At 42.4% G+C, this 22,480-nt stretch overlaps 1 protein-coding gene across 1 annotated transcript in view; it reads right to left on the bottom strand.

Moving 5' to 3' along the window:
• SLC44A5 (solute carrier family 44 member 5) overlaps positions 1 to 22,480 on the bottom strand; it is a 77,676-nt gene that overhangs the window by 38,777 nt on the left and 16,419 nt on the right. Inside the window, exon 2 of the mRNA XM_026042469.1 lies at positions 2,991 to 3,039. Coding sequence (XP_025898254.1) covers positions 2,991 to 3,039 — 49 coding nt within the window. The remainder of the gene's footprint in view (positions 1 to 2,990; positions 3,040 to 22,480) is intronic.

Here is a 22,480-nt window from a genome sequence, read left to right as displayed (position 1 = left end):
ACCCTAACAGTAAAGAAGTTGCTCCTCACCTGGCGACGGAACTTCTTGTGTTTCAGCTTGTGGCCATTACCCCTCATCCTATCACTGGCCACCAGTGAGAACAGCTTGCCCCCTTCCTCCCTGCATTCTCCCTTCCTGAACTTAYACATATTAATCATATCCCCTCTGAGCCKTYTCTTCTCCAGAGAAAACAGGCCCAGCTCACTCAGCCTCTCTTCATACGAGAGATGTTCCATTCCCTTAATCATCCTGGTTGCCCTTCTCTGGACCCTCTCCAGAAGCTCCACGTCCCTCCTATACTGGGGTGCCCAGAACTGAACACAGTACTCCAGGTGCGGCCTCACCAGAGCTGAGTAGAGGGGCAGAATCACCTCCCTTGACCTGCTGGCAACRCTCCTCCTGATGCAGGCCAGGATCCCATTGGCCTTCTTGGCCACGAGGGCACACTGCTCACTCATGGTTAACTTAGTGTCAACCAGGACTCCCAGGTCCCTCTCYGTGGAGGTSCTTTCCAGCAGGTCGACCCCTAATCTGTMCTGGTGCCTGGGGTTATTCCTCCCCAGGTGCAGGACCCTGCACTTGTCCTTGTTGAACCTCATGAGGTTCCTCTCTGCCCAACTCTCCAGCCTGTCCAGGTCCCTCTGGATGGCAGCACAGCCCTCCGGAGTGTCGGCCACTCCACCCAGCTTGGTGTCATCTGCAAACTTGCTCAGGGTGCACTCCGTGCCCTCGTCCAGGTCATTGATAAACAAGTTGAACAGCACTGGGCCCAGTACTGACCCCTGGGGGACACCACTGGCCACAGGCCTCCAACTGGACTCGGCCCCATTTATCACCACCCTCTGAGCTCTGCCATCCAGCCAGCCCTCGATCCACCGCACCGCACCGCACCTCGACCATTCTGCAACGCTCACTGTGCTAAAATGCAGACTGAGACATTCCGTACAGTATGCATACGTGTTCGTAAGACCTAAACAGATGRAGAAACTGGGGTTCATTTAACTCATGGATTAATTTCAAGACTAGAACCTACATTTAGAACAACAGCAGGTCAGAAAGTGACATGCCAACTAATCTTTTCTTCTTTTGCCAAGATTTCATATTTTCTGAGCATTTTCTRGTCAAACAGAGAAGAATTGAGTATATAGTATAATCATGCAAGTTTAATGCATATAATTTTTCACTTTTTAAATGTTCATTTTACTGTTAGTCATCAGCAAACTGAAATGCGTTATACTAAATAATTTTTTTCCAGGAGCTACCAACATTAAATATTAAATACATTCTTTATGATTAACAGGAGACCAAATAGTGGACAAACCTTGAGTACTCCCAGGGCCCTCTACCAAGATGCATTTCACAACAGACCCGGGCTTCATACAGATTTTAACAAAAAAGCAAGTTGATAAATCTTATYGAAAGACAATTGTTATTAAAAAATCTTGACATTTCAGTTAAATGAAAAGATGTTTGACTATTATGTCAAACCATTTATCTGCATTACTGTAGTAGCACTATAACATATGTTAATAAGAGTTTTATACCAGTTTAAAGACAGATTTTCTGTTAGAACTTACATGACACTGAAACTGCCCGTGTATTTGTGATGCAGGCCATTCACGACATTAAAAAGTTCTTTTTTTTTTTTTTACATTGAAGTTAATAACTTAGGGAAAGGTCTTTTAAAAGGTGTACTGGAATAGAATACTAAAGACCACTTCTTATTTGTGCTGCACACAAACACTTGTGGAAGCTTTTACAGGATGCATTTCTAGTCTTAGCCAGTCATTGATGAATATTAAGGTGAAGGCAATAAAAAAACTCCTCCTTTGTAATAAGTACTTTACTACACCTAATTCTGGCATCTGTATGCCAAAATGGCTACTCAAACATTCTAGAGAGCATAGAGAAGGAATGAAAAAATATTTTAAGAAAACACTCCATTGTTGAAATAGGAGAAAGGGCAAAGCAAAATAGTGGGGCATTCAAACAGAAGCTCTCTTATACATAAACAGACACTCGTATACATCTCATACACTAAGAGAACAACTTTTTTTTTTTAAATTAAAAATAAAGGCATTTCCATATAAGTGATGATGTTCTTTCAATGCAACTTCAAATTCTGTTAAACTTCAGGCTGCAGTGCATTATAAACAACTCTGCAATCCAGAGAGGTGTAAGAGAGATTTTACTCAAAGGAAAGTTCAGATTACCACCTACCTACATGCTTCCCAAAGTTAGAGATATAAGAAATCCACATTTCATGAAATCTGAAATAATACTGTAAGAGTCAATAACGTCAAATYGCAATGTCTCTTCATGGTTTAGCAACACAGCAAGCAGGAATTCAGATGTACTATTTAACAGGACAGTCAGATGATTCTGGCAGAAGGCTGTAACAAAGCAGTGTTTTGTACCTGCTTCGCCCCGCTCTTAGGTTGGATGCAGTCCCTTTTCAGCGCACATTTCCATGGTGTACAAGACAGTTTTGCAGAGAAGAGGCAGACAGTCTCAAGAGACGCAGAAAGGGGATGGGACAGCCCAAGAGGAGCTCGGTGTGATGGAATAAATAACTTACTTCTGGATGGCAATCTAAATAAATAATTTCATGCCTACAGTCATAAAGCAAGGAAACAAAGCCAGGTCTCCAATCCTACGCTCAGGCCAAGAGCACTGGCGCATAGTGGTCTGTGCTAGCCACCACCAGTGATAGGGCAAACAGGTCRAAGCTCTGATTTGGGCAGTTATCCAAGATTACAACCACAGCACACAGTACTTTAGGGGGAGATATCTGAGAAAAGGAACAATTTCAGTACTCAAGACCACAAAAAGAACCAAGGAAAGATGCCTTGGAAAGAATCAAGATCAAGACTGCAACAGAGTCCAGCTCATGCAGCACAAGGCAGCACAGAAGACATTGGCTAAATGTGACACTCTTTAACTCACTGYTCACTGCAAAACTAAGAAGTGAAATAGATTAACATATTTACCTGTTATGAATGGGTCCTCTGAACTTTGGATCGAATTTCCTTGGTTCACCTGCATTTAAAATAAAATGGTATTAAAAAAAATCCTTATTAAAAGTGTACTCCGCGCATCACGCGTGGACCTGCAGCCGCCCCGTTCCCAGCTCGGCCACTGCAAGCGCAATGGAAAGGGCTCTCTGTGAGGACATCCGGGCACCCCACAGACACTCAGGGCACCCCACAGACACCTGGGCACCCCACAGACACTCAGGCACTCTGCAGACATGCAGGGTGCAGTGAAGACACCCCGGCATCGTGTAGATGCCTGGGCACCACACAGATGTGTGGGCACTGTGGTGGCTCCGCAGGGCTTGCGGGTCGCCTGCCCCGTGCGTGGGCTCAGGCAGCACTACCTCCTTATCCTGTTTGCTGATACATGAGCCTGAGAACGGTAACGAGACAAATCCCCCACTTTGGATAGAGAGGACACCAACAAAAAGCAAGCAATGCCTGATGTTACAGAGGATCTTCACCATGAAGGACAACCCAGCAAACAAAACCCACTGCACAGGACACCGGTTCCGGGCTGCTTCAGAGAGCACAGCTGTTCTCAACATGGGCCCCTTTATTACTTAATTACTCAAGAAATGGCTTAGGAGCTTTGGACTTTTTATACATCACTGACTGAATGGACATGGTCATGGACAAAAATAATAATCTAAGTATTCAGTCGTGCATTTTTCTACTTTAGTAAGTCACTGTCACTAGTCACTGTTCCAAATGAATTTCTTCTAGTTTCATACTTCAGAGAAAATGCTTAGTACACTTTACTTCATCTGAAATGGTATTTATTTTRAGAACTATCAATAGTCTAATTGCTAATCTAAGTTTAAGATAAAATGTTTTTCCTCAAAACCTTTGAAGTTGCAATTTGCTTTTACTGAAGCTATGTTAGCTCTTTAAACATGTAAGACCACAGGGTCTGAAGAATTGAATCTTTAAAAGAAATCAAGAATGAACATTCTTCAAGGAAGCAAAGGAACACCTAAAATAACCCTGAAGCTTCTCAGTCAAGAAATTTCACAATTTTCTAGTATTCTGCAAAACTACATTGGCTTAGCAYTCTTATGTCAAGAATCATTTTGTGCATAAGGATAAAAACACCAGTCTTCTCTTTGTGTATGTGACTCCACCTAGATATGAACATTTCAAATTGTCAAAGGAATAAAGTGGTATTTTAAGAGACAGGCAGGCTTCTACACAGTAATTTCTAAAATGCATAGAGTTTATTAGCCAGATAGTACTTTATAAAGAGAACATACACCACTCAGCCAATCAACAATGAAAATGGGATTTCTTCAATTCATCAAAGGATAATTAAAGCATGTAACCAGCAAGGTGTTTTCTCTCAAAGCCAAGGGACATTTCCCATCAGGACTTTCCATCCAGGGAACGTGGCCTCTCCTTTCCCTGCTGTGTGGCTTGACCTTCTCCTCCCGCCTGAGCTCGGCCACCACAGGGCACCAAGMGTGCTCACATTGCACCCCTGCCCATGCGCACGTGTACATGCACAAGCACCCCTTAAAAAGAGCCTTCCATCTGCTACCAAAAATCCTGCCGTTTACTCGAGAATTTTGATAATTTTCCAGGCAGAAAGGAGAGGCACATTTTGCACCATGTGCTGTATTCACAGCCTTCCCTGGAGCACTAACTCACTTGTAAGGCCCTGCCATCCATGGACCACACCAAAGCCGTCCTGGCATGTGCAGCATAATGCTGGCAGTGCCACAGGCAGTGACTGCTCCTGCTCCGTGCGCAGCCCCGAGGCACCAGACACACAAGCTGGGCCATGCTGGTATRAAAAACAGGAGCAAAAACCTCACACAGCAGGTAGGGATGCTGTACAGAGCACCCTGGACAGACATTTATGGTGCCCAGGCTTCCCTGTTCACTCTCCTTCAAGGGGTGGATGTTGGTGCCCTCAGCACCATTTGCCTAACCTGGAAGCCTGTCCAGCATCACCCAGCCACACTACAGAGGCAGCAGTGTTTGCAAACCCAACTCGTCATTTAATTCAGAGATCAAGTTAGAATTGCTCAGCAAAGTTTCGAACACTTACAGCAGCTCTGCCTTGTATTTCTAATATGAACTTTGGTGTACACATGTGAAACCTCAGTAACAATCATCACTCACTTTATCCTTAGATTCACCTGACAGGTTTAAATCCAAATTCCTTTAGGCTGTAATCTTGTAAATCCTGACATACCCAAGAAACTTCCTGTACATGAGAAGTTTCTCCTAAAGTTCTGTACACACTAAAACATCTGCATATACAGGGACATAGACTGCACTCCAAACTCGTCATGTTGAAAGGATTATAGGACAAATTCTTACCTGGCAAATCTCCATTCACATAAATCTAGAATGAATTTAATCCAGGAGATTTATGAGGTTTCCCTACACTGCCGACAGCTAGAGCCTGCTTCTCTCCCATGCTGTCAGGGCTGCCTGGCACAGGGAGCAACGCTCTGCACATCACAGCCGTTGGTTTCCAGCAGACCCATGTGCCCTGTAGTTACACCTTCTAAGGGTGTAACACAATTTTTTGAGTAACAACTCAGATGTCCAAGATCAGTTCATTTTGTGTCCAAGACTTGTCTCTTATATGCCTATGCTGCAGCATTTCAGCTGATGACAATGCAACAGAAATTCTCCAGACCTGCACTTAGAAGGAAGAAAGTGCATTTGAGCAACTCACCTTTTGGTTGCTCATTTACAGAGACCTAGAGGGGGCCTGAGTTTCAAAGAGGAAACAGAAGGTTCTTGCTAAATTATCTCAAACTGAGCATCAAAAGTTGAGGTTGTCCCAAAGAGTTTTTTAAAAGGAAGGTTTGTTTAAAACTGAAGGGGCCTTGGAGAGCCCCCAGGGCTGCAGGCACTGCCGCTCCCTCCCTCCTGTGCCCTCTGGCCAGCCCAGAGCAGCTGCCCTGAGGAGGGAGGACTGTCCCAGCGCGCTCGCACCCCTGACAGTCCTTGGYGAGGGGCACCCCCCTGTGTGCGGGCAGAGCAGTCTCCCTTGCTGCCTGCATCCCCCTAGCTCTGTCCTCCCAGCTCGCTGCATCCTTTATTCAGTGTCCAGAGCTGCCCCTCGGGTTTGGAAGGGCTAGCGAATAACTATGCAGTACATACAGAAAGAACCCAGTGCCAATAAGCGCATTTGTATCTAGACATATCTATGTGCTTCATAGGGATAACCAGAAACACTCGCTTCAAACACTTAAATGATTACATCATAAATACATTCTCCTGTTGCCTTAATGTAATCCTGTACATAATCCTCTAAGCCAAGAACAACTAAAGACATTTGTTCCAATCACCCCAAGTGAAAAAAAAAAAAAAAGAAAAAAAAGAGAATATCATCATGATTATAGAGTCTCCTTCTCTGGAGATCTTCCCAACCCGCATGGATATGACTGGGTGCCCTGTGCTCTGGGTGCCCCTGCTGCCCTGCTGGAGCAGGGGGTTGGACTAAATGATCTCTAGAGGTCTCTTCCAGCTTCAACCATCCTGGGATTCTGTAATTTTCAGKTGAAGATCATGCCCAGAATACTACAGAGAGGTGTAAACAACTGTGGAGGGAGTTTGGAAAGCGAGTATAAGGACACTTTGGAGTGTAATGTGAAGCTGAGCATATCTAATAGTTGTGTTTGCAAATATCTGTCACTCTTTTGGATGAAAATCTGGCTTCCTGAGAACTACTTAACTTTCTCCTTGAAAGTGCTGTGGCATCATGCTAACACCTAACAATGCTCTCAAATCATTAGCCCAATCTCCCCATTATCACTGAAATAAAGGTAGGTGGCAACTGTAGCAGGGACTCCTTTCTCCAAACAGGCCGAGACTCTTCTTGCAGCTCTCCTTTAACTATGTGAACATGTGGACGGCACAGGAGCATAAGAGACTGCCCAGTGTATTGTTCACACAACTTTCAAATCTAGCTCATCACCATTCACGTTAATTGAGAACACACTGCAGAGGAGACRTGTCCTTCCAAGGAAATATTTACCTTTAAATAGTAATTTAGTTCTGCAACAAATTWTGAGGAATCTGGCCCTCCAGCCCAGCACCACAGACAGTGCAAAYGCGGTACTGCATGAGTGCCATCTTCTCAGGCCCAGATGGGCGACAGAGGCGGGCCCTGCAGCAGGGACGTGGCTCCTGCGCCACGAGGGCACATGAGACTGCAGCGCAGGGCTGCCCTGCAGGTCACGGCCCTCCCGCTGCAGCGGCGCCGGGCAGGCCCAACATGGCATGCAGTGCTGAGGTCGAGGCTGGGCAGCGGGTCGTGGGGCGGTAAGGCACTCCGCAGCCTCCCCCGCAACCAGCAGACTGGCCYGTGGGCAGATCAGGCAGCGGCGGCAGGCTGGGGTGCGAGGTAGGCATGGGCACTGCCCGCAGGCCTGCCGTTCCTGCACGGGGCTCAGAGACACGAGCGGTCCGGGCCGCAGCCACAGCCAGGGCAGCACGGCTCGCCGGGGCTGTCCACACCCGTGATGGCACCGGGGCTTCAATACGGCCGTCACACGAGGAAGACAACTTAGGAGGATTGTAGTAGAAGCATGTGTTCCTTCACTCAGCAGATTAGATTTGAATTTTTGCTTTTGAAGCTGAAAAGCTTCAAAAATCTAGCTTTCTAGGACATACTGAAGTCAAGCAATTATAGTCATTTACTGAACTAGTTTTTGTGCAATGAAAAATTACTTTCCATTTAGAAATCCAATACTACAATACAAACGGCTGCTTCAGACTGCTGTCTTACCTCCTACTTAAGGGTCTCTTCTCATGAGGATAGTAGCATTAAAGGGTGTTTCTAACCTCCCCTTCTGTCAGTCCAAGGAGAAAATACTTGTTTTATTTAATTAATGCAGAATTCAGTAACATCTCAAAAGCAGAATTTACTTATTAACTAAATGCCAGACTTTGCTCCTGGTGTATATGAGAAAAACCTTATCTTACTTGGCACAGACCAGTACAATAAACACAGCAGATCCTACAATTCTATTTGACTTTTGAGGTGTAGAGCTCCTCCTCCCTAAGGTCCTAAAATAAATATATTCTAACCAGAGGAGGTTGACAGAACTAAAACTTCAGAGGAGAGATGTGCGTCAGCAATGCCAGAGAGCAGACGACATTTGTTGTGCTATCACACACGTGGCAGAACCCACCATGCTGCAGAAAATTTATTACAAACATAATACCTTTTCCTGAGCCAAAACCTTTTCCTTGAAGAACCTTTCAGTACAATAATCTCTACAAAACTATTTAGTGTGAAATAACTTGTCTTTAGTTTAGGGTCTGTAATATTCCTCACAGACTCACAGAATGGTTGAGGTTGGAAGGGACCACTAGGGATCATCTGGCCCAACCCAGCTGCTCAAGCAGGGTCACCCACAGCACAAGCTTTGGCAAGCTCAAATCCAGCTTTAACATGCAAAAGGAGCCAATTAAGTCCCAAAAAAGACCCCCGGGCCGCAGCCTGTATCTAGCACATAGTGCACAGCCACAGAGCATGCCTGAGGAGTGTAAAATGAAGGCAAGCAGCAGTATTTCTCTAAAATTCTTGCTGACATTAATGAGTTGAATTTGTAATTCAACATCTTCCTGAACCAAAGGTAGTGACTGTATTTAATAATTGTGAATGAAATGTTTTCTCATTAACTTAATAAATCTAGATTTAATTCACACAAACTTTAAAAATCTGCAATGCCACCTCCTTTTGTTTGTTTTAAACTTGTCATCATTTAGCTTATACTTGCATAGGAGCATACTGTGCTACTAATGGGTAAAAGCTTTTATTACAGTTCTCCTTACTTGTCTGTMTTCCAGAATGATGAATTCCAATTTAGTTGTTTTTGCATATAAGCCATTCAATCAGTCATACTTGTTTTCCTTTTCTGTACCCTTTTCAGTGCTACTATGTATCAGTGAAGAAGGAAGGGCCAGAGCTGCAAACAGTGAATCCACAGCAAAGATTGGCTGTGATTTATACAATTACATAATTTTTTTCTTATCTGATCTCTATTCTTTCCTAAAAATTCCTTCTTAGAGCCTATTTGCTTTCTGTTTTCACTTAATAAACCATTAAAACCCCCAGAACTCATTCTTGGATGTTAGTAGCAGGTTCTGTCCCACTACTGTGTATGTGAAATTAGGTCATTCATCCAAATGCATTTGAAGTACTCAGAGCTAAAAGAAAATCTACCTTGTTCATATTTTAGTTGAGGGTTACTAACATTCAGCACACTGCCCACTCCCTGTCTCCACGTATTTCTCCCCCATGTAAGGAAGCTGTTCTGAGTTCTTAGTCCCCTTTCTATTTTGCATAGTCCATATACAGAAAAGTCAGGGGAGTCAGGAGGGTTAGAATAAAAAAATGTTTTCCAAAATCTCTAAGAGGTTTACACACAAATCCCAGGAATCTGAGGAAAAAAATACAAGACCATCAAACTCTCTTGCCCAGGCTGACCTTGTTTAACTCCTGCTCACCCTCCACCTTCCACACATGTAAGAAAAATGGATAGACAAGCGTCCCAATGAGCATCTCTATGGGAAAAAACATACCTGGGTGACATGCATCTAGCGCAGGGGGGCCCATTACTCTAAAAGCATCAGGAATCTCAATGATTAGGCTCATAATTTTCATGCCAGAATGTAGATAGAAGTTTCATTACACAAATTATGACTGAATCATCATCATACACATACAGTGGGATATCTTTCAAGACATGAATAGTGAAAGAAAAACTTGCTCAAGAAGAATGTAGGGAACAAAATATAGCAGGGTTTTAAGGACTGAAGATCTTTATGTTGAATTCCATAAAAGAGAAAAGCAGATGTGTCAAATGTCTCTGGGTGATGGTAGGTGAGCAGACAGACAGCAGTTGTGCAGGAGTAGGGCTTTACTACAGACCATCAAATCAGAAAGAGATGAATGAGGTTTCTTACGAGCAAAAGAAAAGCATACAGAAGAATAAAGCTTGAAAATAGTGCAAAAATGTCATGTGTACTTCGACATCTGATGGAAAAAGCACAATTATACTAGCTGACAGTCTAAAAGAGGGAAGTAATTTGAGGGAAAAAAACAATCAAACAAACAAACAAAAAAAAACCCCACTGAAACAGAAAAGTTCCTGATGTAAGAAAAAGGAATGAATATCGCAAAGTAAGAGCAATGCAATACTTTTGGAGAGAGAATTTTGGTAAGCAATTTAACAGTTCAAGTCTATTTTAATAAACTGAAAAAAAAAATCCAAAATTACAGTGAAAAGACAAACTCTGTTCACAAATCCATGTAGCATAACTGATCGAAAGAGCATGAGCCTGTGAAGTGATGCAGTTGCAAGAAAAGCTCATCACGCTCAAGCAGAATGTTGTAACCAAGGAAGCCACTTCGCCTTCTGCTTGGGACAAATAAGGCTTCAGCTGAACAACTATTTCTAGATCATGATGATAGCACCAGAATTTCAGAAGATATACACAAACTAGGGAAAGCAGGTTTAAAAACCAAAATGCCAAGATGTTTGCAAAATGCTGTAAATGAACTTGAAAGACCGACAAGGCAGGAGCAATATAACAACAGCCTTCAAATATCTTATAAAAACCTTGATCAATTGTCCCCAGGCACTCCAGTCTGTAAGAGAAGACAATAACTTAATTCACAGTAGCGCTGGCTGACTTCAGGCCTTGGGAACCTTTCTGACTGCACAAGCAGTCCCGCAGTGGAACAGGTTTTCCCAATGTCCTTCTGAACCTGCCTCCTGGAAGTTGTTAAGAACGGATTAGACAAGTACTGCTGGGAGCTGGACAGCAAAGCTCGCCCTCCCTCAGCACTGGCATTGCCAAACAGYTCTCCTGAGGTCCCTCCTCCGATTTAAATGGAAATTTTCTTCTCCACCAAGCAAACAGAGGGATGCTGTGAGGTAGCAGCAGGCACCAAAAGCAGTAAAATTATTCCACTGTTGACAACTTCTTCCAAGAACTGTTTGTCACGGGCAAAAGTCACTGCTTGTTGGGGTGCAGTGCAATGTACGGTGCTCAAAAGAAGGCACACGGAAAGAAATCAGTGCAAATGAGTAATGAGTCATTTGCTTGCTAGCATTAAAAATTGGAATAATTCTCACTCCTCACAGATCAGGCAGATAGATGTACTTCACACTTTTACAAGAGGAAACTGTTCTATGTTCAGTTATAATACCATTACAACAAATACTTCACATGATAATATATTTGCCAATTATGATATCAAATGAAATTAACTCGCACATTATTACTGTAGTAGTAAAAATATCCCCAAGTATTTACAATAAAAATCAACAATATATATCAATCAACAATCAGTTACATACCAAGTCTACCTTGATCTGCAGTTTAAATAACCTTGTAAATGTCAAGCTGGAAAAAAAATCAGTGTATCGCTAATAAGAAAGAAGTCACTAAAACCCATTTGGGGCTGGATCTAAGCCCCTAAAGTCAATAGAAAGAGGCAGCTGAAACAAATGAGATTTGTTTTAGACTCCCCCCCCTTTTTTTTTTCTGTAAGAAATCAAGGTGGCAGGTAAATTACCATGTTTTCCATAGTAGTTTTCCTCATCTTCCTCCATGTTGCTGTTTCCTGGCCACCTTAGCAAGCTGTCTGTGTTCAGCGTTAACTGCAGGCTCCCGTGCTGGTAGCGCACCTTCYCCAGCAAGCTTGGACACACAGACGCGCTACTTAAATAGGTTTTAAAATAAATCTGCTCAAGTGGTATGAGCTTCTCCAATCAGAATGAAAAGCAGGAAGGGCTTTCTGGTAATAGGAAAATATCACCCAGCGCCCTGCCCACCCAGCCACTCTAATTCTGAATGTCAACAGAATCTGGAATGACTCTCTCCTAGAGCTCTGATTAGCCACATTATACAAGCAGAAAGACAAATGCCTGCCCTGGATACCCACTGTAAAATATCTGATGTAAGTCAACACAACTGAAACAAGAAATAAGGTAAAAAAGTCAGGTATACCTCACAAAACAAATAGATTTATTTTTTATTACAGCATTACTATGTGGCTGCCTGATACAAATATGAAATCAAGGGCATAAAAGACAAGTGCGAAATCTCTTCTTTAAAACCTATTCTTACATGAACAGAAGTATGAATTATCTGTCAGTTAAGCATCTATGGAAAAAYAAATACTGCCTGTGAGAAGGTTTTTATTAATTATATTAAAACAAAGGAAAACTGGAGAAGCAGAAAAGCTGCACAATTTTTGGCACTGCTTTCAGAACACAAACACTACTGACAGTTATGGACTAGGATGGAGTTTGAGTTTCCAACTAAAAGCGGCAACAAAAACCACTTTTCTGCAAACACTCCTACCAAGCAGAAAGTCCATATATCACAGTACAGTGATTGGCTACATTGCTAAAATGACACTGTGCGTTTTAGTCTAATGTATACAAAATGCCACACTGGCAGCCTCCAGGGAAAAACTAGTGATTGTAACTGGACGTGGAATAAAATYCCTGTACACCACTTGTGCAAGCACCATTTTCTGCTCTCTCCACCACACAGCAGTGATTTGCTAGCCAGAGGAAAAATATTGCATTGCCAGTAATGATTGTGCTTTTGTAGCTTGCGTGGCTTTGGGAGAAAACAGGCTTTCCTGTTCACCGCTGGCAGGACCTTCTCCCTCGACAGTTACCACCTCCTAGATTGAGAGTCACACAAGCAGATGAAACYAGATTGAATGTGTCACATCTAAATCTAAATCTAAATGTCTGCTGGATCTTCGCTCTTGTCAAATGGACAGTTGTTCCTAGAAGGAGTCATCACTTACCAATGCACAAGCATCATAAACCTACGGTGCATCACTCTTGCTCTTTCCAGATTTCAAGCTTTTTTTCACATGAAATAATTTCAAGGAAATTATTTTCTTTCTTATTTCAATTTTATTCAATTATTTTTCATTTTTAAATTTTTATTTATCTTATCTTAATTTATCTTAATTTTATTATTTATCTTYAATTACTTTTATCTTATTTTTATTTTATTTATCTTATTTCAATTATTTTTCAAATAATTTCAAGGAAATTATATTCTTTCTTGCTTTCTTATTCACTTATTCTTATTACTTCTTACTTGGCTTAAAACTAGACAAAACATCTAWACCTGCTTTATCAGCATGATCTTGACACAAATTTAAAGATCAACACTTAATGTTCATATGATATGAAAATCAGGTTTGCAGAACACGTGGCAGCCTGGATCACCTACAGAGCTTCATTCAGACGTCTCTTCCCATGCACCTATTAGCTGTTCCTCAGCATTTCACACCAGCGATGAACCTCGGTCTGCTTTTTGCGTCCCAGAGCCTGCTGTTCTCCTGGCACTAGCCACCTACCCACTCCTCACAATCCGCAGGGAAGGACTTGTCAGCGAGGATGCTCCCATGCCGGGCAGAGCCTGTGAGCAGGAACTGCAGATCCACGCACAGCTCCGATCCAATTTTCAGTGGGTACCTGAAGAAAGCTCCCATTGAGAGAATCTAAAGAGCAAAACAGGACTGAGCAGCCACAAGTAACCGGAGCTTGTGGTGCGAGAAGCGCCTGCGAGAGCTGGGACTGTTCAGCGCTCAGAAGGGAAGGAGGACCTGACCTATTTGCACAGACACCTTAGGGAGCCAGGAAAAGAAGACACGGCCAAGCGCCCTTCAGGGGAACCCAGAGAAACGACAGAGGCAATGGACATAGGGCTCCCTGTCAACCTCTGGGCCTCGAGGAGCTGTTTGGGCCCGGGGTACTGCACTAACAGTAGAGAAACACAAGCTGTGACCACTGCCGTTTTGTTAAATATCTCCCTTGGCAACATATTTACTTATTAATCCAGCTGAAAAGAGTATTTGCTGGTTCAGCACACTGCCATGCTTTGGGGGAAAAAGAGCACCTAAAATATCAAGTCTTTGCCAATGCTTTAATTGGAAAAAGTGGTATTTCAAAACAAGATTCAGATGCCTCCTACCAAGGATCAGAAACCGCAGAGACATCTGCTTCCTTCCACTTCATCCAGCAGGACTGACCACTGATGTTTTCTCTTGAGTCTCTAGTCTCAGGTGAATTAATCCGTCTGTTTTATATCAGTTCATAAGTTTGACAGCTTATCTTATCATACTACATAAAAATGCTTTATCATTTGAGTTATTCTCTCTAAATAACACTGCACTTGCATAAAAAATAACGCTTTCCTAACCTTAGAAGGGGAATATTATATAACAGCATTTACAGATAATAATCAAAACACTGTTTCTATTGGCAAGGAAAATAYAAGTTGCAAGGAAAATACAATTATACACATTTTTTAAACATACAAAATATCAGGAGAAGAAAACAAAGGCTAGATTATTGTGAGATCATCTATTTATCATGATTTCATTTGTACACACGTCTTCAATAACTCTGTAAGCAAGGGGACAGTCAGACCCACAGTGTTCTGAATAAATCACTGTCCAATGCACAAAAGCCACCCTGAACTGCAGTAATTAGAACCTAAATGCCAATGCATAGTTGTGAAGATCTATTTCCAATGCTTACTGATGTAACTAAGAATGAACAGAAATAGCTTGTCTTTAGTTAGCTGCACCCGCGTAGCGAGCTGAAATTCTCTGAAAATTGGACAATAAAATTCCTAATGCAAAATGTTTAAATGTCTGATTTAAAATGAATGCAACTATCATTTATCCAGAATTTTAGATGTTACTAATGCTTAACCATAATTACACATGCAGTTCTTGGAAGGGGTAACATTAAGATAAGGTGTTGGCTTTTCTGTCTCCCCGAGCGTTGGGGTGTCCCCTTTGGCCTTCCCTGGGTTGTCAGTCTGGTCACACTCGCGGCCGGCTCCTCACTCTTAGAAAGAACTGCAGTCCTCTCCAGGAACTTGAAAATAATCTTGCAGGCTTTTCTAGACAACAGAAAAACACTATTTCCACAATGTAAACCAGTCTGACACATTGAAATCCAAGGGGAAGCACAAAGTAAGCAAGATACCCTTGAACTCTAAAACACATTATAGTTTACTGTTAGGAACTAACATTGGACTGTTAATACTGTTCTACATTTTTTTATTATTATTAATGCAGTTCCACTAAACATTTAGTACACCAGTAAACTTTGACCTTTGATATGGACTGCAATTTTCTGTTCACTTTTTAGGAACAAAACTAGACCCTATGCTAATAATTACTTCAAGATGGAAAGAATTCATAGCTTTGCACAAATGTATCCTTAAGAACTATGATCCAATTGTTGTTTAAAATTGGTCTAGTTGCTTGCATCATAGGCAGTGAAATCAGAGCGGATCACTTCCATATCCACTCTAAAGCCACTATTATACTGTACACAGTATTTTCAAGTTACAATGTATTTAGTAAAGTCAAAGGTTCTTCTACACGTTGCTGGCTGAAGGGCGATCAAACAAAACCTTACAAATGGTATGTTTTGCTCTTTTATTTGAGCAGAAGCATTAGAACAAAAAGTCTGTAGTGCTGGTCAGTGTACAAGCAGACAAGACGGCAGCATAAGCCGTGGTGCAATTATTGTCAGACCAGCTTTGTTTTCCCCGAAAAGCATCAAGTCTTTACAATCATTCCTACAAACACCAAGACTTTCTGGAACAGTCAGCAAACTGTGGCCTCTGGTCCATCATTCTCCACTGGAACATGCCAACAGCAAGGACAGAGCTCGGGAAAAGGGGACACCCAGCTTCGGACTGCATCTTGGAAGGAGCAGAGTCCCTGGAAAAGCATCTCCGGCATTTTAATGTATGGCTGTTGGAAAACTCAGCCTCAGTCCTCTGGACTGACAGAACCCAGCCTGGAATCCGCACCCAGCTATAATTAGCTGCTTGCAACAGACAAATTAAAACATTCAGAAAGTTTTTCTGCAGGGCTTACAGAACTAATAAAATGTTACTCGCTGCCAATTTCCAGATGCAGCTATTGCATCAATTATGGGTACCAGCAGCGATTACCTGCTCTTTCCATTTTCCTTTATGTATTCAGCATCTGAGATAAAAGCAAAGACCCGGAGAGCCAGAAGTGCAAGTAAGGCCTGGGGCCGACAGCAGAGATGGGCAGGGCCTGGGGCCCGCGGCGTAGGGCGCCGTCCACCCCTCCAGCCCTGCTCGTCCTCCCAGCGTGGGGCTGTTCTGACAAGAACAACTACCTCTTCCGAACATAAGTGCTAACACAAACAGGAGTGAGGCTAAACTGGAACCAGAACAATCACACTCAGCTACAAGAGCACCCTCCATGGTGATTTGAAGAGTTGCTTTATCCAGGCATGGTTGAAACACCAACACATCTTTTAGTAAGAGCAATATATGGCAAATTACACAAAYTACAGACATCAGGGTGGACCATTCAACATATCACAAGTATGATGAAAATCCAAAACATTTCCAAAATACAGGGAATGATTCCTTTTCCCTTTACAAAGGGCAATTCTCAATTGATTACAAAGTTAGGTAAGAAACAGATTTGTCCAGAAAATGAGTGACTTAGCAGTAAGATTACAAAGCCCTGCCACTAGGCCTTCACTAATACACCTCAGAGTAACATTCGTGGTTTTTTAAAAAAGCACAATCTAAAGAAAAATTTGTCCCAGAGMCTTGATATCTGGTGACTCTATTGTTGATTTAACAGAGATTCTTAAAAATGAGTGTAACCGTATTCARATGAATGCCTACAAGAGCGCACATAAGCTGAGGGGTGGTGAAGCCCAGCGCTCCTGAACGTGCCCGACGCACAGCACACGGGACACAGCACGTGACGGACAGGCTGCCAGCTCCGTCACTGTGTCTCAAGCAGAAGACAGGCAGTTACAACCGTACGCGAACTACAGCCAGAATTAATGACAGCCATATTCACACTGGCCTTGCCTTCGTCTCAGGCTTCTGCATTCGCAGCTGGACATGTTCTGAAGCCCCAGCAATGCTAACAGGGGCTCTGTGTATCTGCAACAGTGAATGCACTCACAGAACGGTAACAGAGGCTGATTTAAATTTGAAATCCTGCTTGAGTGAATAAGGCCCTTACAGTTGATCAGGAACGGTCACAGTGACCCTCTGTTTCCACGTTTTTTTTCCATTTAATAATAAAAAATAGACTTCCACTATATTATCTATTCTGTCTTAAAAAACACAACTACAGAATCAAAAGCATGAATTTAAACAACGTCCAGTGTGTTCTTAGACAAGGAACGTGGACTGTGACTGCTCATAGTCTCTGCAGCTCCCCAAAGACACAACATTTGACGAGAAGTTAGTCTGCACCCCTTGAGCCTGGCTCCCGTCCTAGCTAATCTGACTGTTGATAATTGAATGATCCTGCATTACTTGAAAACTTTCTTTCTTAAAAGGGCCATCTCTGCATTTCTGACATACACAGTTAATGAGAYAGTGTTACCTTAATGCAGAAAATAATGCCTCCATACATCCAATTACTCAGTTCTACAAGAAAAAACAACTACAATTTGAACAGTGATTCAAACATTATTTCCATGATTTTGAAATTAAGAGCATAAAGTCTGAAAAAAAATCAATCTAGGCAGGTTTCCAAAGCACCCACTTATGGTGACTCTTTAACCTGTACACACTGTTCACAGACCAACCAGTGCCAGTGCCCAGCAGCCAARCTCTGCCCAGAGCCCTGTGCTGTACAAGAGTGCAGCAAAACTGCCAGGAGCAGATAATTTACCTTCAGGAGACCTCGGACCTGGGTCAGATTCCATCTTCAGTTCCARCAGCAAAACGGATGACGTATTCAATCAAAAAAACTCTGTTTCTTGCAACTGATTTGCAGATTTCTCAGAGTCCACACCACAATTTAGTCCAGACCACGTTTTCTACTGCTCCTGCTGTATCAGGGTAGAACCCACACAGCTAAAGAACACAGTCCTGGATGTGGCTGGTGGGCACTAGGTCCCAGCGCTGCTGGGGAGAAGGTTACGTGAGGCTAACCCTGCCCAAGCCCTGCTTCAACTGTGGGACAGCCGCGGAGCAGGCACCACGAGGGCTCTGGCAGCCAGATACAAGAGCTGCTTCACTCTWCTCCTGTCACTAAAGGGGAGGAACTGCAGGCTGCTGCTCACACTTCACACAGCGATGTGAAGAGCCTGCTTAGCGCCTGCAAAACACTCACGTCCCCACTGTGGACACACCAACATTCAACACACTAAGTGACCTGTGTAGAAGAAATATCTTAAAGACAAATCAATGCCTGCACAACAAATGTTAAGACAAGATGAGGGGGAAATTCTCCGAGTACCTATTAACCCCAGCAACTTTTAGACATTTTCTTAAGAGAGCACCAAAAATACAGGAGATGGAAGCCATAAAAATAAGGATTTGTTTACAGAAAGATCAGAAAATTCTTTCCCAATCTCAGAACTGAAACGTTTCACAGTGTTGAAATGCTCCTTACAAAATATCATAGAGAAAAAAGCATTTTACAAACCCATTCTCAGTTCTATGCACTGCATATTTTCCACCTTCTTTTTTTTGCATCTTTTATGTACTGCACATTTGAAGAGCCATAAGCAATGAAGCCATAATGGGCATGAGAACTGGCTTGCTGGAACTTCTGGGACTACTTTCCTACCTTAAAAAGCTTACTATTAAGTTCAGATGCCTAAAAGTTGGTCCCTAGTTTAACCGCCAACTTCCTCCAACAAATAGGTATCTTACATTAGTAAATGCTAACAACTGCATAGATAATAACTGGAGTTCTTATAGAAGACTACTAGGACAAAGTTGTGATATCCTGTAAAAGTAGTCATATTCTGGGATTACAAGCAAAATAAATGCCGCAAACTGGACCTTCAGCATTGCATTTTTTGTTGATGAATCCAACCCCAAACTTTTCTCAGCATGGGTACTTGGCTTTCAAAAGTTAGTAAAAAAATCAAGTTTCTTCTTATTAAATGATAAATGTCCCCCCAAAAAACCCTGTGAAGTGGGGCGTGTAAATATGCAATTTATTTATACTTCACTCTGCCAAGTCACAAAGTGAGTTTTCATACACAGAGAGCAAAACGACATGCTTGAGCACAGGAGCACTTCGATCCTCCCGAAGCACAGCAAGGCACACAAGGGCAAACGCAGCACTGAGCGTGTGCCCACGGGCTCTGCTGCGCCGACCTTCGTGAGAGTAGGGCGGGTGTCTGGGTGGCCACTCTGGGTCAGGTGCTTTTCCCACCGCACACTCCCTCAACACTGTGCTCGCACGTGCAGCAGGTCCTAGCGCAGCCATGGAGCCCATCCTGACACCAGAACTGAGCCGCACAAAGGCGCTGTGCCCATTAGCGGGACCTCTAGAGAGTGTGCAGAAAGGGTATGGCCACAACACAAAGGTCAGTCTGCAACCTGCATCTGCCTTCTGCACCGAGTGGAGTTCATCCCAATGAGCATCTGTTTGAGACTGATACCATGTTCCAGACCCGAGTCATGTGACAGTGAGAGATTTCACAGCTCAAACCCACACCCTACTCTCTCATTACCATCCTATTAACCCACTAACCTCCTAAAAACAAATACGAGGAGAAAGGAGAAAGATACTATTATATCTATGAATGTGAAATACATGAGATTTAAAATTCCTTCTCAGCAGTCATTAAATATCCAGGGCATTGCAATGCTAACCAAAAAAAAAAAAAAAAAAAAAGCCTGGCAATTTTTCAGTGTTTGTATTTTACCTAAGAATTTGATTCTTTGTATGTCGGTGTGCACACGCAAATGTCTATGTATATGCATTTAAATGCACAATTAGAAGAAGGATTTTCTTCACCATGACTTTGGCATATAAGAACCTAACACTCCAGGGTGCCATGTGCCTGTGGTGACACCTGCATCCACTGAGCCAGGGAACTACACGCTCCCTTTCTAGTTCAGCAGCAATAACTGGTCTGTTCATAGAGCATTCGCTTGCTAATGGGCAGATGGCCACAGAGTTCCTCTGGTTAAGCATAAACAGGACATGTGCAAGGATTTGTAATTTACATTCCAGGACTCTCTGTCCTCTGACATTCCATGCCCTACAATCCCTTCCCTTTGTGCTGTGTGTCCTCCAGTCCTTCCCATTTTCCTGCTTCACATGCCCTCAAATAATCCCCCGTGGTTAGCCAAGCTTTTCCTTTCTCTCCCTAAGCACATTTATTGCAGCTCCACGAGGCCATCTACGCCAATAGGGCTGCTCCTGAAATTGTCTGTCCTTGTATTTGGCAGCGCTCATCTCACGTCTCAGTTGTGGTGGTGACACCACTCAATGACACTTGACTTCACTACAGATTCAGCTCATTTTGCATCCATTTTTCATACATTCAAGACACCATGGAGCTTGTAGTAAGACCAACTTTACAGAAACTATAGCAAAAATCTTCTGTTTTGAAGAAACAAATCATCAAACCAGAATCAAAGCGTTAGGGAAAAAAATGATTATTTGCCAAATTACTACAACTAAAAAAAAAGCGTAGCATCTTTCAAGGTATGTCACTCCATCATCCCAGCTCACAGCCCAGATAGCTCTTCTGTTCTAAGTACCAAAAGGCTATAATATAAAAATAACTGATCCAAACTGTTCAGAAAGCCCACTTCCATCTTATATTCCCCAAGCAATATTCTAATCTTCATGTGTCTAAACTGTCTGTTTTCAAAAACCTGAGTTTTGCCTTCATTCACATCTCTCTCTCCAGAAAATCCTGTTCATGCTTTAAAATACTTACACAAATACCATTCCAAGCAACTCTCACAGGTTTAATTAGGCTTATATAATATTACATCAATGAATTGAAAAGAAGTATTAATGAAGACTTCCTCAGCTCCTGTGTTAGAATCCATGCTTTCTGAAGGAGGAAGGAGCTCCCTGCCACTTCGTGTGATTAGACCAAAATGTAATTTTCTACTAGCTGTTTTCTAATTCAGTGAAGGTAGAAACCAAAAAACCAACCAAACAAAAAAATCCCATGAGGTAACACATCTTAAAATACAATTTTAAGTCATTTAGGCAGAACTAGTGCTTCATTAAAAATGAGAACAATAAAAAAGCTTCTACTTTCTTTGGACAACATCTCTGTCCAACTGAGCCACTCTGCATCTCAAAACCCTAATCAAGTTGGAGGCCCTCATCTGTGAGATGCTGCTTAAACTGGGAGGGAAAACAGCTCGTGTCTCTAAGGACAGGGTAGAGTGTTTTGAAACACAGCGCTCAATTTCCACCAATGTTGGGCATTTTTGTATGCAACAGCCCAGACCTGGTTTCAGCTACACCCTTCTAAGTTAAGCCCTGAAGATTCAGAACACCAACACTTAGGGTCCATCACGATGCTAAAACAATGTGTTTCTTCGGAAATGGCAGAGAAAGTCCTTGGCATGGCCCTCATGGCCCTTTGCTCAACCTCACAACTGCAGAAATTGCCTCCACTTAAATGTGTTGGAATTGACAGTAAAATGCATCTTCCCTAGAAAGGTCTTGTCTCATTGGGAGGACAAACCAAAGGGGCTGCAGCGTGCTAATCATAACTGCATTCAAAGCATGTAGCTATGGAAACACGAAGTGACAGAAGAGACATTTTATATCCGAAATGAAGAGTTAAAAGAGTCAAAGCAAGCTGGAAGTCTTATCAAAAATTCAAAAAGTAAAAGCTTTCGTTACTAAAGTAACAGGTAAGAAAAGAAATCACAACGCATATATGCCAAGTTTTCAAAGAGAAAAAACAGTGAGCAAAAAAAAATATTCTAGAGAAATATCAAACATCACGTGATGCAATCAGCAAGGTAAACACAGAACCTTGAAATACCAGCCTGGGAATGCATGCTGAAATGCTACAAGTGACAGCTGTCACACATTTGTGTACAAGTCAAGCTGGGAACACCAGGACAGGCTTTTCTCTTTAACAGCTACAGATGCTATTTCAGTAGCACTACACAAAACATACTAGGTATTGCAAAAATAGAAATGAAAACAGAATTCAAACCATGAAAAGCCTACAGGAGAGAAAAATGATTTCATATTTTACCATCTGCTTCCAGCATGAGCCTGCATAAGAATCATAAACATGGTATAATAAAACTGTTAAATTATCTATAAGATTCTCTGTAAACTAAAAAGATGATAAGATTAGTACGATATTGCGGAGTACATAACAAGTAGTAGATCGTAAAAAGATAAAGAATATGTTACAACAGAGGCACCATAATATTCGAGACAATTCTACCCTTTCTATTGAGTTCAGTGAGAACTGTGTGTGAATACGTGCACCACATTAGAATTGTACTTACTTATACAAAATAGTGACTGAGAAAATTAATCTGAAAATATTTAAGCCAGTATTTCCCAGGTACATACTGTATGCTATGTAGCAGGACACTCTGGATCTGTGTGCAGCACAAGTGGCGACACAAGGGCAGCGTTACTGAGGGCCGGCTCC

The sequence above is a fragment of the Nothoprocta perdicaria genome, unplaced genomic scaffold, assembly GCF_003342845.1.
Source record: "Nothoprocta perdicaria isolate Ctin4 unplaced genomic scaffold, notPer1 scaffold_304, whole genome shotgun sequence".
Lineage (NCBI taxonomy): Eukaryota > Metazoa > Chordata > Aves > Tinamiformes > Tinamidae > Nothoprocta > Nothoprocta perdicaria.
This window is presented reverse-complemented; position numbering and strand designations above follow the sequence as displayed.